The 14,838-nt window shown below is 40.9% G+C and overlaps 2 protein-coding genes and 1 non-coding gene across 4 annotated transcripts; all 3 read right to left on the bottom strand.

The window, feature by feature from the left end:
• Nucleotides 1–94: 94 nt before the first annotated feature.
• pabir2 (PABIR family member 2) lies at nucleotides 95–5,636 on the bottom strand. Of its 2 annotated transcripts, none has more exons than XM_070913305.1 (10): nucleotides 5,441–5,636; nucleotides 5,210–5,288; nucleotides 5,058–5,111; nucleotides 4,380–4,423; nucleotides 4,227–4,281; nucleotides 3,778–3,876; nucleotides 3,110–3,195; nucleotides 2,710–2,774; nucleotides 2,251–2,347; nucleotides 95–1,959 (listed from the first exon to the last, which is right to left on the bottom strand). In XM_070913305.1, the coding sequence occupies exons 1-10, from the start codon at nucleotides 5,563–5,565 to the stop codon at nucleotides 1,821–1,823; spliced, it is 843 nt and encodes a 280-aa protein (XP_070769406.1). In that variant the 5' UTR covers nucleotides 5,566–5,636; the 3' UTR covers nucleotides 95–1,820. The 2 variants fall into 2 exon arrangements, with proteins under 2 accessions (XP_070769406.1, XP_070769407.1); XM_070913306.1 differs by having other exon boundaries at nucleotides 3,110–3,192.
• Nucleotides 3,972–4,137, bottom strand: LOC139291918 (small nucleolar RNA U109). Its single transcript, XR_011597615.1, has one exon. It is a non-coding gene; the product is annotated as a small nucleolar RNA U109 (small nucleolar RNA).
• A 1,957-nt stretch (nucleotides 5,637–7,593) lies between the features above and the next one.
• On the bottom strand, nucleotides 7,594–14,150 carry hprt1 (hypoxanthine phosphoribosyltransferase 1). The gene is made up of 9 exons (XM_070912798.1): nucleotides 13,969–14,150; nucleotides 11,563–11,669; nucleotides 11,121–11,304; nucleotides 9,699–9,764; nucleotides 9,301–9,318; nucleotides 9,121–9,203; nucleotides 8,898–8,944; nucleotides 8,634–8,710; nucleotides 7,594–8,478 (listed from the first exon to the last, which is right to left on the bottom strand). The coding sequence occupies exons 1-9, from the start codon at nucleotides 13,993–13,995 to the stop codon at nucleotides 8,431–8,433; spliced, it is 657 nt and encodes a 218-aa protein (XP_070768899.1). The 5' UTR covers nucleotides 13,996–14,150; the 3' UTR covers nucleotides 7,594–8,430.
• Between the last annotated feature and the right edge of the window lie 688 nt (nucleotides 14,151–14,838).

Raw genomic sequence — 14,838 nt, 5'->3', positions numbered from 1 at the left:
GAAAATGATCAGTCTCCCTCGGGGACCTGTTATCAGGTCTAACATCTAAAAATGTGATTTCCCACAGCAGTATTCAAAACAACCTGCACACATGTAATAAAGAAATAATTTATTTAGTTGTGATGTCCGCTACGATTGCAATCACAAAAGACACAAGCAAAGGCAAGGTGTCAGCCAGCTTGGCAGATTACAGCCTCCCCATTACAGACATACAGTATGGTAGAAGATTATTTGCTAAATTCATGCCCTGAATGCTTAAAATGGAAAAAAAAATATGTTGACAGCAGGGCAAGCTGACAGCTTATCCACTTTCTTATTTGTATAGAGGAAAGAGATTCAGCGAATTAACTGCAACCACACTTCTCTTTAAATTAAAAAGGGCACACTTCCATAAAATGATTTACAATCACTTTTGTACATACACATTAGAGGCTACAGAGCGATGAAGGGGTTCAGATGTGTGAGTTACACAGGCGGTACGAAGACCGGGGCCGTGATGGTTGAAAGCAAATATCACAGTACAGACTTGACCTCTACATACTGTCTCTTGAATCTTTTTTTAAAAAGAGAAAGTTACTTCCACCCTGTTTACACACAGGTTGAAACATCACAGGATTGAGTATCCCATGCAAAAAGCTTTTAATAAATGTAACCACAGCAGAAACAGCAGTCTCTTTACTCACAATGTGATGGCGCCATTTTGTTTTTTGCAGCGTGTCCCAGCAGTCACTTGATTTGGTTTTAATGACAACACAAGTGGTTCACTTTTACTGAGGATAGAAACCTATCACCATCCACTTTTTTATAATCAACATTTTCTTCCATAAATAAGAATATTTTCCCCAGTAGAATGAATACTAATTAATTATTTTTTATATATATATATATATATAAAAAATACACTCAAAAACATCCTGACAAGAACACAGGACACAGAGCAACCTTTAGTGTTGAAAGTCCAACAGTGACAGCCATCATATTTCACCCGCAATTAACTGCTGGGTGCTTTAATTACTCATAGTAGGCAATTAAAACTGCAGCGAGTCTTGGGGAAGGGGGGCATGAAAGCCAAACTGAAAAATGTCAGCACAGTTCACAGCCTCTAATCGTAAAAATATCAAAGATCTGCTGAAAACATCACTCCTCTTACAGTAAGGAAATCTCCATAGTTGTACCCCAGAAGTAAATTGTTCCTTTACAAAGAAAGTGTTTGCTGCTGAAGACCTGTGCCCACATTCACCTCACAGCCAATCGCAAACTTAAAAACTATGTACGACATCTGACAAGGTTAATATGTACATAATTACAAACAAAGCAGGAAAACAATAAGTTAAATCTTTTCTTACAAAATCTGCGTACATACAAAGGCCTGTGGACAGAAGTTTTCCAGCACGACAATGGGGAAAAGTACACCTCCAAATAGTCTGTTTTTTTTGTCCAGTGCTCAATGTCTCCAGCGAGGGGAACTGGTAGGACAGATTTGAAGCATAGCCACTTATGAACGCAACATCACCATGAAGCCGAGCACTATCCAACATCCTCTACTAGCAGCTGGTGCTCACAGTGTCAGTCATTCCTAGTTTCACTAGGCTTACCTCTCTACACATTATCCATGGCTTTCATTTCCTTAATTCAAACACATCTAGACCCTCCAGAATGTAGCCATGAAAACAGCCGCTCAGAAACAAACATGGAAAACTCCACTTAAACCAAATCTAGGCGGTGGTGAGGTGGAGGGTCTGAGAAGGAAACTTGTTCCCTGGGGAGGGGCTTTTTTTTTGGCGCCAGTCCTTTATAGTGTGTCTCTTGCCATCCCATGCTCACTTTGAGGACAGATCCTGGAGGGAAGCGAAGGGCGAGTTGCTGGACGAGGAGGGCGACACTCCCTCCATTTTGCCTGGAGAGTCGGTGGAGGAGCCGACGCTGCTGAGGCTGCCATCCAGCAAATCTGGAGAGTGACTGAAAGAAAACAGGCAAGTTCAGTGGGACTGCAGGGAGTCGTGGCTGTATTACAGTCTATACCTTCACTCTGGAGGAGAAAGCTTATACATATTAAATATTACTGAGGTGACTAATACACTTGAAGACTCCAATGTAAGTATTACGTTTACAACAACTTACAAAGCGAAGCAATCTTAAATAACTCTTCAAGTCTCAATGTGGTTGTCTGGTTACTTGATCATTCAACATGAGTGTCATTAACTTAACAGTGTGATTTAGACCAGTTTTTGTTGACCTACAAAGTCTTACCAGGAACCGAGATCTGACAGGTTGGAGACTTCAGATGACAGCATGGTGGTGGTTCCCTGGAAGAGCCTCTTAGGCTGACTCTCTGTCTCCATCTCACCTGCAGAGTAAAAGAGGGAAAAAAAGACATTTACAAATCTTTCTCAATACACACCGTCTGTGGCTGATCTACAATGGGGCCATTGGACGAACTAAGAGTGTTTCATTGCAATCATGATCTGAGATGGTATAAAGTACATATCGTATCGGAGCATTACCAGAGAGCTAATGCAGTCTCCAGTAGTTACAGTTAAGAATTACACATTGAGAGTGACCAAATCAAAAAGAGATAACACAATGCCTTGAATTTACAACATATCACTTCTATCCATAGGTTAAGTGGATCGTGGCAAAATCTAAACAGATATGAGAATAATTACTCTCAAAGCGTTAAGGATTTTAAGGCATGTTTAGGTACCTCACCTTTACGTTTCATTGGCCCAAGTATGCTGGCTCTGATGCAGTTGATTGGGCTTTGACTCCTTCGGCTAAAGAGCACAGAAAACACACTTTGTCAAACCAGTACATTTTGAAATGCAGCCACAAACAGTGGCCATCAGCTACAGTTACAGACGCACCTGTACAAAATCCACCATCTTAAGATTTGTCATACAGACAAATATGGTTGTAAAGTGCGTAGAAATGGTATTTTTCTCTATTAAGAGTGGCAAAAGGAAACCCATTTTATGCCACCAGGTGCTACTGTAGTCTCGCAGCAAACAGATTATATATCTATCACGTTCATTTAGAACAAGAGTTAAGTAACACTAGTAGATTATTAAGGTTATTAACTGCAGTTATTACTCAAGGACTTTGGGCTCACCTGAAGCGTCGTGTTGGGCTGGGTATTGGGCTGGGTGTTAGGCCATTGCTGCTCACAAGGATTTGTAGTGAAGGAGAGAAACACTGCTGCTCGCAAGAAAGCAAAATAGAAGAGTCAGACATACATTAGCAGCATCAAGACATCAAATGTATACATTAATAATTTGGTTAGTACCAGATAACAGCAATACTCTCAGTATTGCTCCTGTTGTGTTACTATATCTAAGAAGGGATCAGTGTAAAATTAAAAGCTTGAACTGAAATAGGCAAAACCCAATTAACAGACAGGTTATTTGACAATCAATTACTATGGCATAAATAAACCTTCTTTTCCCGAAATATACAGCAAGTAGTAGAAGCATTTCTATTCCCAAACACTGATGTGACTTGCAATACAGAAAAGCACATTTTTGATGCTGCAGCAAACTGAAAGAAACATAGTTCACTCAAAAGGCTCAACAGGACCAAGTTTGTGTTTTTCTGTTGCTAATAAATTGCTTCCGACAGGCCACGACACAGAATTCCATTCTTTAATCTGATTGCAAGTTGTTAAGAAAAATCAGGTTACCGCAAACCATGAAAATGCTTGAATGAAACTATTACCTTCATCTGGTTACTCGCTGTCTAAATCAGGTTATGTGCATGTAAACATACTGAGGTCAGACGTACCTTTTTCCCTATCCCTCTGGTTGGGGACGGGGCGGGCGACACAGGCACAAAGTCGATGCGCTTTGGAGACGAAGACGCCGACTTCTCATCATTGTCACTCTAAAAACACAGTTACCAAACATATTGTTGGCCATTTCATCTTACATCATATCTCTACAGTACTACGTAGTGAGGTAGTAAAAACCAGTACAATAGAGTGTGGGAGTATTATACTACCAACTCAGTCTGACCTTGAGAGACTGGTGGCCCTGTTAACTCCCAAACTGTTAATCTAGCATGTTTGTACTTGTCCACTCTACAGAAAGAGAGAGGCCAACACCGGCCCGGGGCCAACACCGGCCCGGGGGCCAAAACATGCAGTGACAAGGTACAACAGAGCTGACTTTCAAGGATTTAGAGACACAGAACATGTCAACAACACTAATGGGGGCTGGACGAGCTGTAGTTACCAGACTAAGGCTTTCTTCCCAGGACTGGCTCATTTGCATGGCGGCTTGAACTTCCCTGTGTATACAAAAACAGAAAACAAAATAGGAATAAGTTGATGCCTCCAGCATTCTACCTCTTCATCCACCAACTTCATTCACAGACACGTAGCTTACCGCTCATGAGCAGTTTCTCTGTTCATCACATCTACACCCTCTTCCTGCAAGAGCACACAAGAGGGTTACTGGTTATAGTCTTAGTTTATCAAGTCATTGTAGCTTTTCTGACTTGCATCAGAATCAGAATCAGAATCAGAAACTGTTTATTGCCAAGTAACATACATTACAAGGAATTTGCTGTGGTCTGAAGGTGCTATTGTTTTGATAACAAATAAGTAGAATATAAAAGCTAAAATAACAATAAGAATAAAAATAAAAATAAAAAAATAAAAAATAATAAATAAAAATAAAAATAAGATAAGAAAATAAGAAAATAAGATACACTCTTTACACAGATTTAAAATGTACCAACTAGACATTATTCATCTCAAAAAGTACAACCTTAACCTCATCTCAAAAGCTAAAATTGGACTGTTTTTCATTTCACTTATGGAAATTAAATTCCATAAAATGAATGACACCAGAGTAACCATTTCCTGTTGGAGTCTGATACTACCAATTGATCAACTCTGTGAGATCGATGGCCCTGTGAACCCCAAGACGTGTTACTCTAGCATGTTTTTTTAGACACCATCAGTCCCTATGGCTTGAGAGGGAGACAGTGGTCTGACATGCCCCTTTTTCAACATGAAACACCCTCCAAACAAGTCGGAAATCAACAGCGCCTTTTCTTACTTGTTTTATCTGATGAAGTCTGGTGCTGGGGACGCGAATAGGTGATGAAGGGACCTGTAAAAGAAGGATGTGTGTGGAGAGGAGAACATTCAATGCTGAATAATTGACACACAAATGACTTGAGTAAACGTGTGTTTAATAAAGCATTGTACCATGTTGGGCCTGTTGACAACTGTAGTGCTATTTCTCCGGCTACGCAGGACCTCTCTCTGGAAAACTTGGGAGTTATCACTGGAAAGACAAATTCACAGACCATCCATATGTGTGTCTTCTACCAATGAGGTCATTGTAATGTAGCTACTTCAATGTGTATGAAATAGGACAAAACACAACCACTGAAAGATTATGCAGTAAATTATTGTAACTATGTCATATTGTAGAACCTTAAGCCATTTATCATGGGTGCACTGTTGGATCTTCTCAAGTGTCCATCGCTCTGAACTAACGAAGATGGGATTTCCAGATCCAGCTCCATCTTTTCTTGTGGAAAGACTCCTGAATTGTTCATTTTGCTAGTTAACGCTACCGTCACCAGTTCATGAACCTGAAAAAATGGCTAACCAGCTCAGTGGTGTTACATTGTTGCTATCCAAACGTTGCTAACTTTACATGCTCTGAAGAAACCACGCAATCAATCACGCAAGCTGAGCTGAGACAAACCAAGTTAGCTAACCCACAACAATCAACAAGGCCCTGTTGTCTGTATAACTAAACTCCGGTGTTTAAGGAACTTCACACTAGATGTTAAATCATAACAACGTTATCGCTGCAATTATTCACATCACAACTATACGGCCAGCAAGAACTGGCCTGCGCTAACGTTGCCTGTAACGTTATGAGCAGTAACCAACTTTCCTGATGGATGGTTAGCAAACCATGGCTACATACCGCACAATGCCCGGCAACTGTTAGCTACCGACCCGTTAGTCTGCTGGTGCAAGGCAGCAGTGGGTGACGACTGAAACGCCGTTAAACTACCACTGCGTGTTAGCGCTTTCAATTAGCTACCGTAAGCCAGACTGAGCAGCTGCTTACATTGAGTGCAAAATCAATGTTCGCCTTAAGTCTAACGTAGGTTACGTTAACCTAGCGACACTGGTGATTTTCATAACGCGAATCTACCTTCTAGCTAGCTAATGTAAGCTAGTGTTGTTACACTTATTGCTAGCTAGTCTAATTCAGCCACAGCCAACAGCCCAGCTACCTAGCCTGATAGGCTAACTAGCTAAGTTAGCATTAGCGCCATTGGCCACAATGCCATGTCCAGAGAGTGAGAGGCCTGGTCATCATTTCACTAAACGCTCCTGCCCATCAGTCTGCTAGCTACCACGGCTCGCAGAAGCAAACTACACCGTGTCTGTTGTAAATATTACACGCTCTACAATTCCGCCTTTCGTTTCTGCAGGGCGCCGCCAAAAATAAACCACATCCCAGATGATCACACAGGAGCTACATTAGCCTCTAGCAGCAAACTTCACGCCCCTTTTAACGTTAGCAGACCTGTCCAATGAAATTGCCTCGTTTGCCGGCGTGCTCTGGCAGAATGTGGCGGACTGCATCCTTTGGTTCCTGGAGAAACTCTTACACTCACACCACCTGCAATGTCAGCGGTAAAATGTCTCAGATTGACAAACTGTGCTGCATCAAAAATGGCAGTTTTTGCTTTTACCTGGTCCCCTGACATATTTGCCCGCAGAAGGCCCGATGCAGATAACTCCGGGAGGATGGTTGTATTATTGGTCTGGGAGATCTTCTGTTTTCACGAGTTATTTACCGCAGCCAAGCTGTTCCTGCTGTCATACTGGCTGAAAATAACTTAATGTTAACTATTATCATGCCAGTTTTGGTAGTCTCCAAAAACAAGCAAATGTAAGCTATCTATCGAGCTGTGGCCAGCAAATGTTTGGTGTTTTCATTAACAATATAAATGTATGCAATGACTTGGAAAAAACATTGAAATTAAAAGTTGTAATCGCTTATTCAAGTTTTCTTGACTTGCAAATCATTCAGGCTATATTAGTATAAAATAATCAAGAACTACATGGAACAATTTCAAATAAGCTCACATAATAATTGGAAAAAATCCTTTGCAATCACCATTTGTTCAAAAAGTTTAAAGGCCTTCAGCAGGTATTTAATTCAGTCGATTGTGCAACCTTTGCCCGACTCTGTTGATGGTGATACAGTAGACAACAGTCCTTTCTTTTAGCTACTGTACAGATTGACCCTGAACTCCAAGCTGCCAGATGGCAACAACATATCAAACATTCATGATCTTCATGGTCACTGAAGACCAAACAAGGTCACTCATCTTTAATCCCTAGAAAGCTGGGAGTTCTGTTGACTCCTAGACATGACGCATAATGAATGTGTAATACTTATCATCACTTAATACTTTTTTGGAGAAGTAATTTATCTTATGTGAATCACCACTGCCAGTATTCTCACTAGCGATTGGGCAGACATTATATAAATGTTCCAAGTATTTGGTGTTATATTGCATACAAAGCCTTGTAGTAAAAACCACTAGTCACAGGAGGGTGTGAACATTTAATGGCTGGTATTGCAAAGTTCAGTTGACACTGGTTTACAGTGGTGGCACCATTGAATAAGAGCATTTCATACAGTAGGGGGGGAAAAAAACATAGTTCAATTATATCTGATTCAATGACAGGTAGATGAAGTATGTCAAACATTTTTTTGAATAACTTCAGTTTAAGTATCAATCGGACATTTACACATCTGTTAACTATACATATTGTCCAGCATAAAAAGGATGAGTCTTTTATGTTACACAAATAAATTGGATGCATTGTTCGGACAAAGATTTCATTAACACTCATAAATAAGAGGATATTTCATCTTCAGCATACCCATGTGTTTAATTAGGGACAGCAACCAAGCGTTTTGTCCCAAAATATACATACACATTTCAAGAAAATGTAACATCCTCTTTAAGAGTGCCCATAAAACAGCTACTGATAGTTCAGAGGTAAATGTAGAATTACAATAAAAGCAAATATTTCATTAATTGGGAGGTTGTCAAATGTTGAGCAGCATTGCTCTCAATAAATTACTCCATTGCTTAAAAAACAAACAATCAATCATACAAGCATTATACTCATTTCAGGTGAAGCTGGGCTCCATGCCATTTAACCCAGACAGAGTTCCAAGGCAATCAATATTCTAGTGATCTAGTGTGTGTGGTGGCTAAAACAGGTAAAGCAACAGTCAGGATTATCACTCTATCAGTGTATCCTCAGGGACCCTGAGCAGGCTGAGTACTTTTGTGACACAAATATGAAGTAATAAAAATATAAAATGAACCTCAAAAGGAAAAGATATAACCATACATTTAAAACTGAAGCGACCTTCATGCCTTGTACTTCTCCTTCCCCGTTTCACTAATGACGCAGATATGCTGAAACAGAAAAGGATCAATGAGTATTGCAACATATGACTGATTTACATATTTGTTTAGTGTCTGGATGGTTAGACGCAACATTAACACACAGGAACAAACTGTGCATAAGCTACTTTACACAATATGTTCCTTTATCTATCTCAAATACTTACATTTAGATCCCTAAAGTACTCGTTGTAGTCTAGTGCGTATCCCACCACAAATTTGTCAGGGACCTCGAATCCTACAACTGAAAGAAACAGGTGAATAAATCAGTTATTTGTATCTGTGGTGGCAAACTAACACTGAAATGAATATTTGCACAGCCTCATTCCAAAGCACACTTGTGGCATCTATACGGTGTAACATGCAGTACATTATACCAACTATACATTTCACAAACAGTCTGCTAAAAACAGTTATTGTTTTGAACTCACAGTCCGGTCTGTAGCCAACACTTCTTGGTGTTCTCTTCACCAACAAACTGAAGACAGAAACCAAGTTCATCAATCAAAACACTTTATAGCTGCATGACAAACTAATAAGAAAAAAACCCACTACCATCTGATGTTGTGAAACATTCAGAGAAACATGACCACATGATTCCACAAGACAGACGAGTTTGTGCTGGGCAGGCAATTTTGAAGGGATGAGAATTACCTCGCTACTTTAACCATTTTGGGATTGTACTGTTTGAGGAGTTGCAATAACGTCTTCATCGTCTTCCCTGTGTCGATGATATCCTATAAACACAGCACGAGAGAGGCTCGTATTAGCGGTCTTGGAATCTTGGAATAGAAAGCAGTCTGCATTACTATAGAAGAAAACATCAGTACATACCTCCACAATCAGGACATTCTGTGTAAAAAGAAAAGAACAATCATTACTGTAGTGAAAAACAGTGGACTGGATACATTTCATCTTAGTATGCAATATAACTTTAATATTTTACGCTTTAATTGTATCAGTGAAAAAAGGTCTTAGTGAGATACTGCGGGAGCCATAATGAGAGTGGTAGGGAGTGGAACATGGAAGAGATTTCTACCCAAAAGCTAATACCATGTAATTGGCAGCTGACAGAGAAACAGATTTGTGTTTTCTAGTCCCATAGTCTGACAAACAGTCCAGAAAATGTGCCTAAACCATAATATGAAAGCACAGGGTTACATAATAACATTGATCACAGTGTCAACAAAGATAGGTTTAGTCATGATCATGCTGCCCTCCATTCTTCTCACCTTGCCTGTCAATGTAGACAAATCATCTCCACCGATTACTTTGATTTCACCCGTCGACTGGTCGTTCTGCAGGGACAAGAATGAAGTGGACCTTAAATGTCGTACAGGTGCAGAGAGTGTGTCAAGGAACAAACAATTAACATGCTGTTGATTAAAAAACAAAAACAAAACAAACAAACAGACTGCACAATTCCAGTACACAAAATCATGTTTAAGTTCAGTGCTTCTCACCAAAACACATTTTGTGTATCACTAGGTGCATTTCCAGCCACTTGTTTTCTGTGCATTTTCAATTTATGCATTACAAAACAGAAAGTTTTTATGCTTGGCTAAGGTGGAAAAGTCGGGTTATCACTAAAAATAAAACGCGACAAAGTGCAATGGAAATGGACTTAGATAATAAATCGTGATGTACATGAAGCATGAGACTTATGTCAATCGAGCTTCCCCTCGTTCTGTTCCATTGAAAGGATGAAAAATAGCACCACACGAAACATCAGATCTGTTTGGGCCAATAAGGAGATAGGGTTTTTAACTGTTTGAGGTTTGACTGACGCTCTTAATCACATGATCTTGTTGCGCTCTCTTCCTCTGCAATGGTTTAATGGCACCCAACTGGAGAATCAGCACCACCAGCTGTTTATCTCCAGCTGCACAGGGCTCCTCCTAGCCACATGTCAATGTGTCCTTGAGCAAGGCAATTAACCCCAAATTGCTCTATTGGTCGGGCCAAGACAGGTCGATTTTATTTATGTAGCCCAATAACTTGCCTCAAGGCCAGCACCTTGCATGGTAGCTCGCTGCCATTGGTGTGTGTGAATGAGATAATGAGAGGCAAATTATAAAGCACCTTGGATAAAAGCACTATGTAAAACGCAGCCATTTATATAGTTTCACTCAACTTAACTCACATTACAGAAGGGAATGGAAACGCACATTAATTCGCATTTTGCTGATTGTCTGGGAATTAGGTTAACATTTGTGCAACATTTAGATGGAAACCTGGTTATTGAAATCTAGCACATGTGCTGAATTCATTTGTAAAACATGTACAAAGCTGATTTTTGACTATTTTAATTGTTTATATCCATGGCTGCTAGCTTGAAGTCTTCTTCTTTCCTGTCGTTGCTGGCACATTGCTATGCTTCTCAGTGCCACCAACTTTTGATCAGTGGAAATGTGTCGTACTGCATCGCCTGTGTGCTCACACACATGCGTCCTCATGCACATACACAAGATACAAACGAAATGTGGAAACGCTTGTTAGAACATAGTGCTACTAGTAATACAAAACTATAGAGGGTACCTGTAAGAATTCAAACCTGTACATCTTTAAAATAAAATGTGACTGCTTTCATAAAAACAAATTAACATCACTACAGCACATCTTTAGTGATACAAAGAGAAAAACTGAGAGATTACACAGTAGCTCTTGAGGCGGATGAAGTCCACTGTCATTGGGATGGAGCGGTCACTGTTCCTGTTCAGGGCCTTGATGTAGTCCAGCAGGTCTGCAAAGAACTTGTAACCCCCTTTGAGCACACAAAGGGCCACGATGTGGTGCCCCCCCATTTCCTTCATGATCTCTCTGGCCAGTCTCTCTGTCCTGGGGTCACGTGGGGGGGGGGGGGGGAGAGAGAGAGAGAGAGAGAGAGAGAGAGAGAGAGAGAGAGAGAGAGAGAGAGAGAGAGAGAGAGAGCGAGAGAGAGGGAGCAACAGGGAGAGGGGATAGTCAGCTCAGTTTTCTGCTACAGTCAGCAGTAGTTCACTCTTCCTGTTTGTGTCAGCAGATGAAACTGTAATTGCTAAAGCACTCCCAATTTTCACAATCCTTCTACAAGCTGCTAAAAATGTGGCAACCCACCTGTCCAAGATGAGTCCATGTGGGATGTAGACCCTCTCCAGGTCTGAGGCATAGTGCTTTGGTATGCAGAAAAGGTCCAGGTCATACCCCTGCTCCTCATCACTGATCTTAAATAAAACATGACACAATGGGGTTAAAAAAAATCTCAGGGTTATTACCTAACGTGGGACACGGGGCATTCATCTGATACAGGGCAGTACGGGGTCAACGGTGAGCTACTTTCCCACCAACTCCCTTTATATGTTGTACTGCCTCTACAGTGTTTCTGCCACAAAACACAAACTCGGGACAATGCCAGATTCTGTACAGTTTAGCAAGCGACACACAGCCATCAGTGGTGGTAAATATGAACGTTGAATTCTTAAAAAGAGGAATCTTTCCATTTTAGTCATCATGACAATGTCAGTAAATCATTCCCTTTGCCTCTTCTGAAGGTCTCCTCTAAGTACACATGTTGTCCAAATGGCAAAACATTGGCAACTGAGATATCTCCACAAATTCCATACTATGCCTAATTCTATAAATGATTGTCAGTATTGTGTATGTTTTGTAAAATCAAATTTCCTGCTCTAGCTGAAACTGCATGCCACGCAAACCCAGACAACATAACTGGTATCATGTGACAGCTGGGGAGCTGGTGCAGAGCTCAACGTGCTGTGGGAATGATGTGAGGGACCATGAGCGCGCACACACACACACACACACACAGTAAACGTAACGGTGCAGAATTTGGATCTTCGCAAGTCAAAATAAATGTAATTGTTTTACTAAACACTGGATTGCAAAGTGCCATGATCCTCACATCATATGTGGTTGAACTGGAATAAAGCATTTCCCCTTATGCCCACCGAAATGGAAAAACATGTCCATCTGTTTGGGCTACACCCTTTCAATTCCAAATAATAATGACTGATACTGAGCAGATGTCCTCATGGTAACATGATCTGAAGGAGTGTTTTCCACTGTTACTCCCAAACTTGTTGCCTGTTATTTAAGGAACAAAGTTGCACAGTAAAACTAAATGAACTAGTCTGACGTCAATAGAAGGCAACCTCGATGTTTGTGCTAACAAAGTCCATGTTTGGCAACTCTGCACTGTGCAGCTAATTTAATTAGAAATGTGGCTCAGGAGACAGGATCTTCCACTGTCTCTTCATGCTGTTTAAACAAAATGTGCATTTAGCTTCATTATAGTGTCAGCAAGTGGGTCTGCCAGTCTGATGGCCAGACTTCATCACAATAAAACACTGGCTTCCAAAAGCTGTAAATGTACTGGAGAGAGCGCTTGGGTTATTTATTTACTCATTCCAGTACGGAGGCCATCGCAGGCTAGTCAACTTATCTATAATACCCATTACAGAATGCACACAGATCCCATGAGGCAGGACCTTGTGCTGTCAAACTGAAATAACGCACATACAAAGATGAACTATTACTTAAACATTTTTATGGACATTTCAGTCTTGCAATCCCAAAATGCTGAAATTCCAGTACAGCTTGGAACAACTCAAGATTCAACTGGAACAACTTTTTCTTTAACAGATGGTAAAACAGCTGTACAATAAGGGCTTTTAACCATGAATCTCTAAATCTAAATTGCTCATGGCATCAAGAAAACCTTTGGCGAACAAAACAACCACTGTGCACGACCAAACAGCTCTTTTCCAGATAAGCAATATAGATTGCACGCCTGTTCTTGATCTAAATGAAGCTTAAAGACACCAAACTGTGACACACCCAGTCCTGCTAGATAAAACTTTGCCATTTGAGGCTAATTTAATCTTTATTTGTATATTCAGCGTGTTGTATTGTAAATTACATTCATTCTTGACATGAGCTTTTGAATGGATTTACAGAAATGTTTGGGCTTCTGTCTAAATCGAATCAGTTATATTTTATGCCAATTATACATAAACATAATGCCCTGCACTGTAACACATACTAAACAAGCGCGCGCTCACGCACGCCCCCTTGTTTGCAGCTCGTGCGTTTCTTCCTTTCCTTGTGTAATTGTGAATAATGGTGTAATTGTACTATGAAAACCTGTAACCTGCTGTCAGACACAGAAACTCGCACACTGTGTTTTTATGTGTCGTCCCAAAAGCGTATCTTGCGTCACGTACGGCAAACGTGGTGAGCGCGTGTCTGTGACGGTCTGACTCAATAGCCGCAGGCCAAGCTAAATTGCAAACACACCGCATTGTCTACAGCAAAACGTGTCACCAAGGTGAGCATACAGGTCACACACACACAGGTAACTCACAACAAGCGATCTACAGTATGTGCAAGATCTTTAGTAAACGCAGTAGCGCCCGTGTACAGCGTGCTATTTCAGTGGGCATGTAGAGGTAACATACGACCACCTTGTGTCTCTTATTTCATTCCGGTTGTTGAGGGGGAACTTACCACAACACAGGGGCTGGATGTCGCCATGTCAGTGTCGGTCCCTGCCGTTCAGTTTTATGTAGTCTACAGTGTTCTTCAGACAGAAAAGACTAAATGTATCATCGGACTGCTTTCGTGGAGTCTTCACTCTTGTGACAGCACACACATGGAAGAGCCTAGCTTCGTTGCTACAAGAGGCTTGCGTCTTTTTCCGGGCTGCGTCTCCTCCCCACCTCTCCACCGTAGCTATGGTGCCGTGTATGTGATGACGCAGGGCGCGGCGGGCAAATCAAATGAGCAGGAACGGCTTAGCCCCGCCCCGTGGTGCTGCCACCGTGCAAAGCTAACGGAAAAGGCAGTAAAACTCAACAGTACGGATTTTAACAAAACATACCTCATTATTGTCATTATCCCATGTCTTGGTACAGATGTGGATGTAAATGGCGTGTTTAGCTGCACCCATAGGCCTGACTCATAAAGTGAAGTCCACTTCATGATCCTGACTGCTCAACAAAATTACGTTTATCTTTTTAGGGCAAAATTAGCGTTTCGATTGAGCTAGACAGCATGTTGATTAGTTCACTTCGTCATACTATACTGGGAAAAGATAACATTTTTTTGATGACATATGGGCAGGCCTGTGGTTACGTTTCAATCTATAATTGAGCAGTCAAATAAAATATTTAAAAAATAATTTAAAGAAATCGTTTTGGTGTCTGATCAGAATGTTTTGAGGGCTGTTGTATGGGTGTGCACTGGGGGGAATCATGCTCTCCTTATTTCTAAAGTCCTGGTTATGGCTCTTCCTATGGGTCCTGATTACCTTTGCCATAAGAGGGACATCACACCTTCAGAGTTTATGGTGCTATTTCAATGATTTTTAATATTAAA

Source organism: Enoplosus armatus, chromosome 10 (assembly GCF_043641665.1).
Source record: "Enoplosus armatus isolate fEnoArm2 chromosome 10, fEnoArm2.hap1, whole genome shotgun sequence".
Taxonomy (NCBI): Eukaryota; Metazoa; Chordata; class Actinopteri; order Centrarchiformes; family Enoplosidae; genus Enoplosus; species Enoplosus armatus.
The sequence above is the reverse complement of the archived record's forward strand: the minus strand, read 5'-3'. Positions and strand labels throughout refer to the sequence as shown.

Excerpts from the sequence above, each read along its gene's own strand:
- hprt1 (XM_070912798.1), bottom strand. The coding sequence starts at position 13,995 with ATGGCGACATCCAGCCCCTGTGTTGTG. Across the intron at positions 11,305-11,562 it reads CATGGACTCATCTTGGACAG|GACAGAGAGACTGGCCAGAG; the intron begins GTGGGTTGCCAC and ends ACGTGACCCCAG. Across the intron at positions 8,711-8,897 it reads TGTTGGCTACAGACCGGACT|TTGTAGGATTCGAGGTCCCT; the intron begins GTGAGTTCAAAA and ends TGTTTCTTTCAG.
- pabir2 (XM_070913305.1), bottom strand. The coding sequence starts at position 5,565 with ATGAACAATTCAGGAGTCTTTCCACAAGAAAAGATGGAGCTGGATCTG. Across the intron at positions 4,424-5,057 it reads GACTTCATCAGATAAAACAA|GAAGAGGGTGTAGATGTGAT; the intron begins GTAAGAAAAGGC and ends GTGCTCTTGCAG. Across the intron at positions 4,282-4,379 it reads AGAGAAACTGCTCATGAGCG|GGAAGTTCAAGCCGCCATGC; the intron begins GTAAGCTACGTG and ends TTGTATACACAG.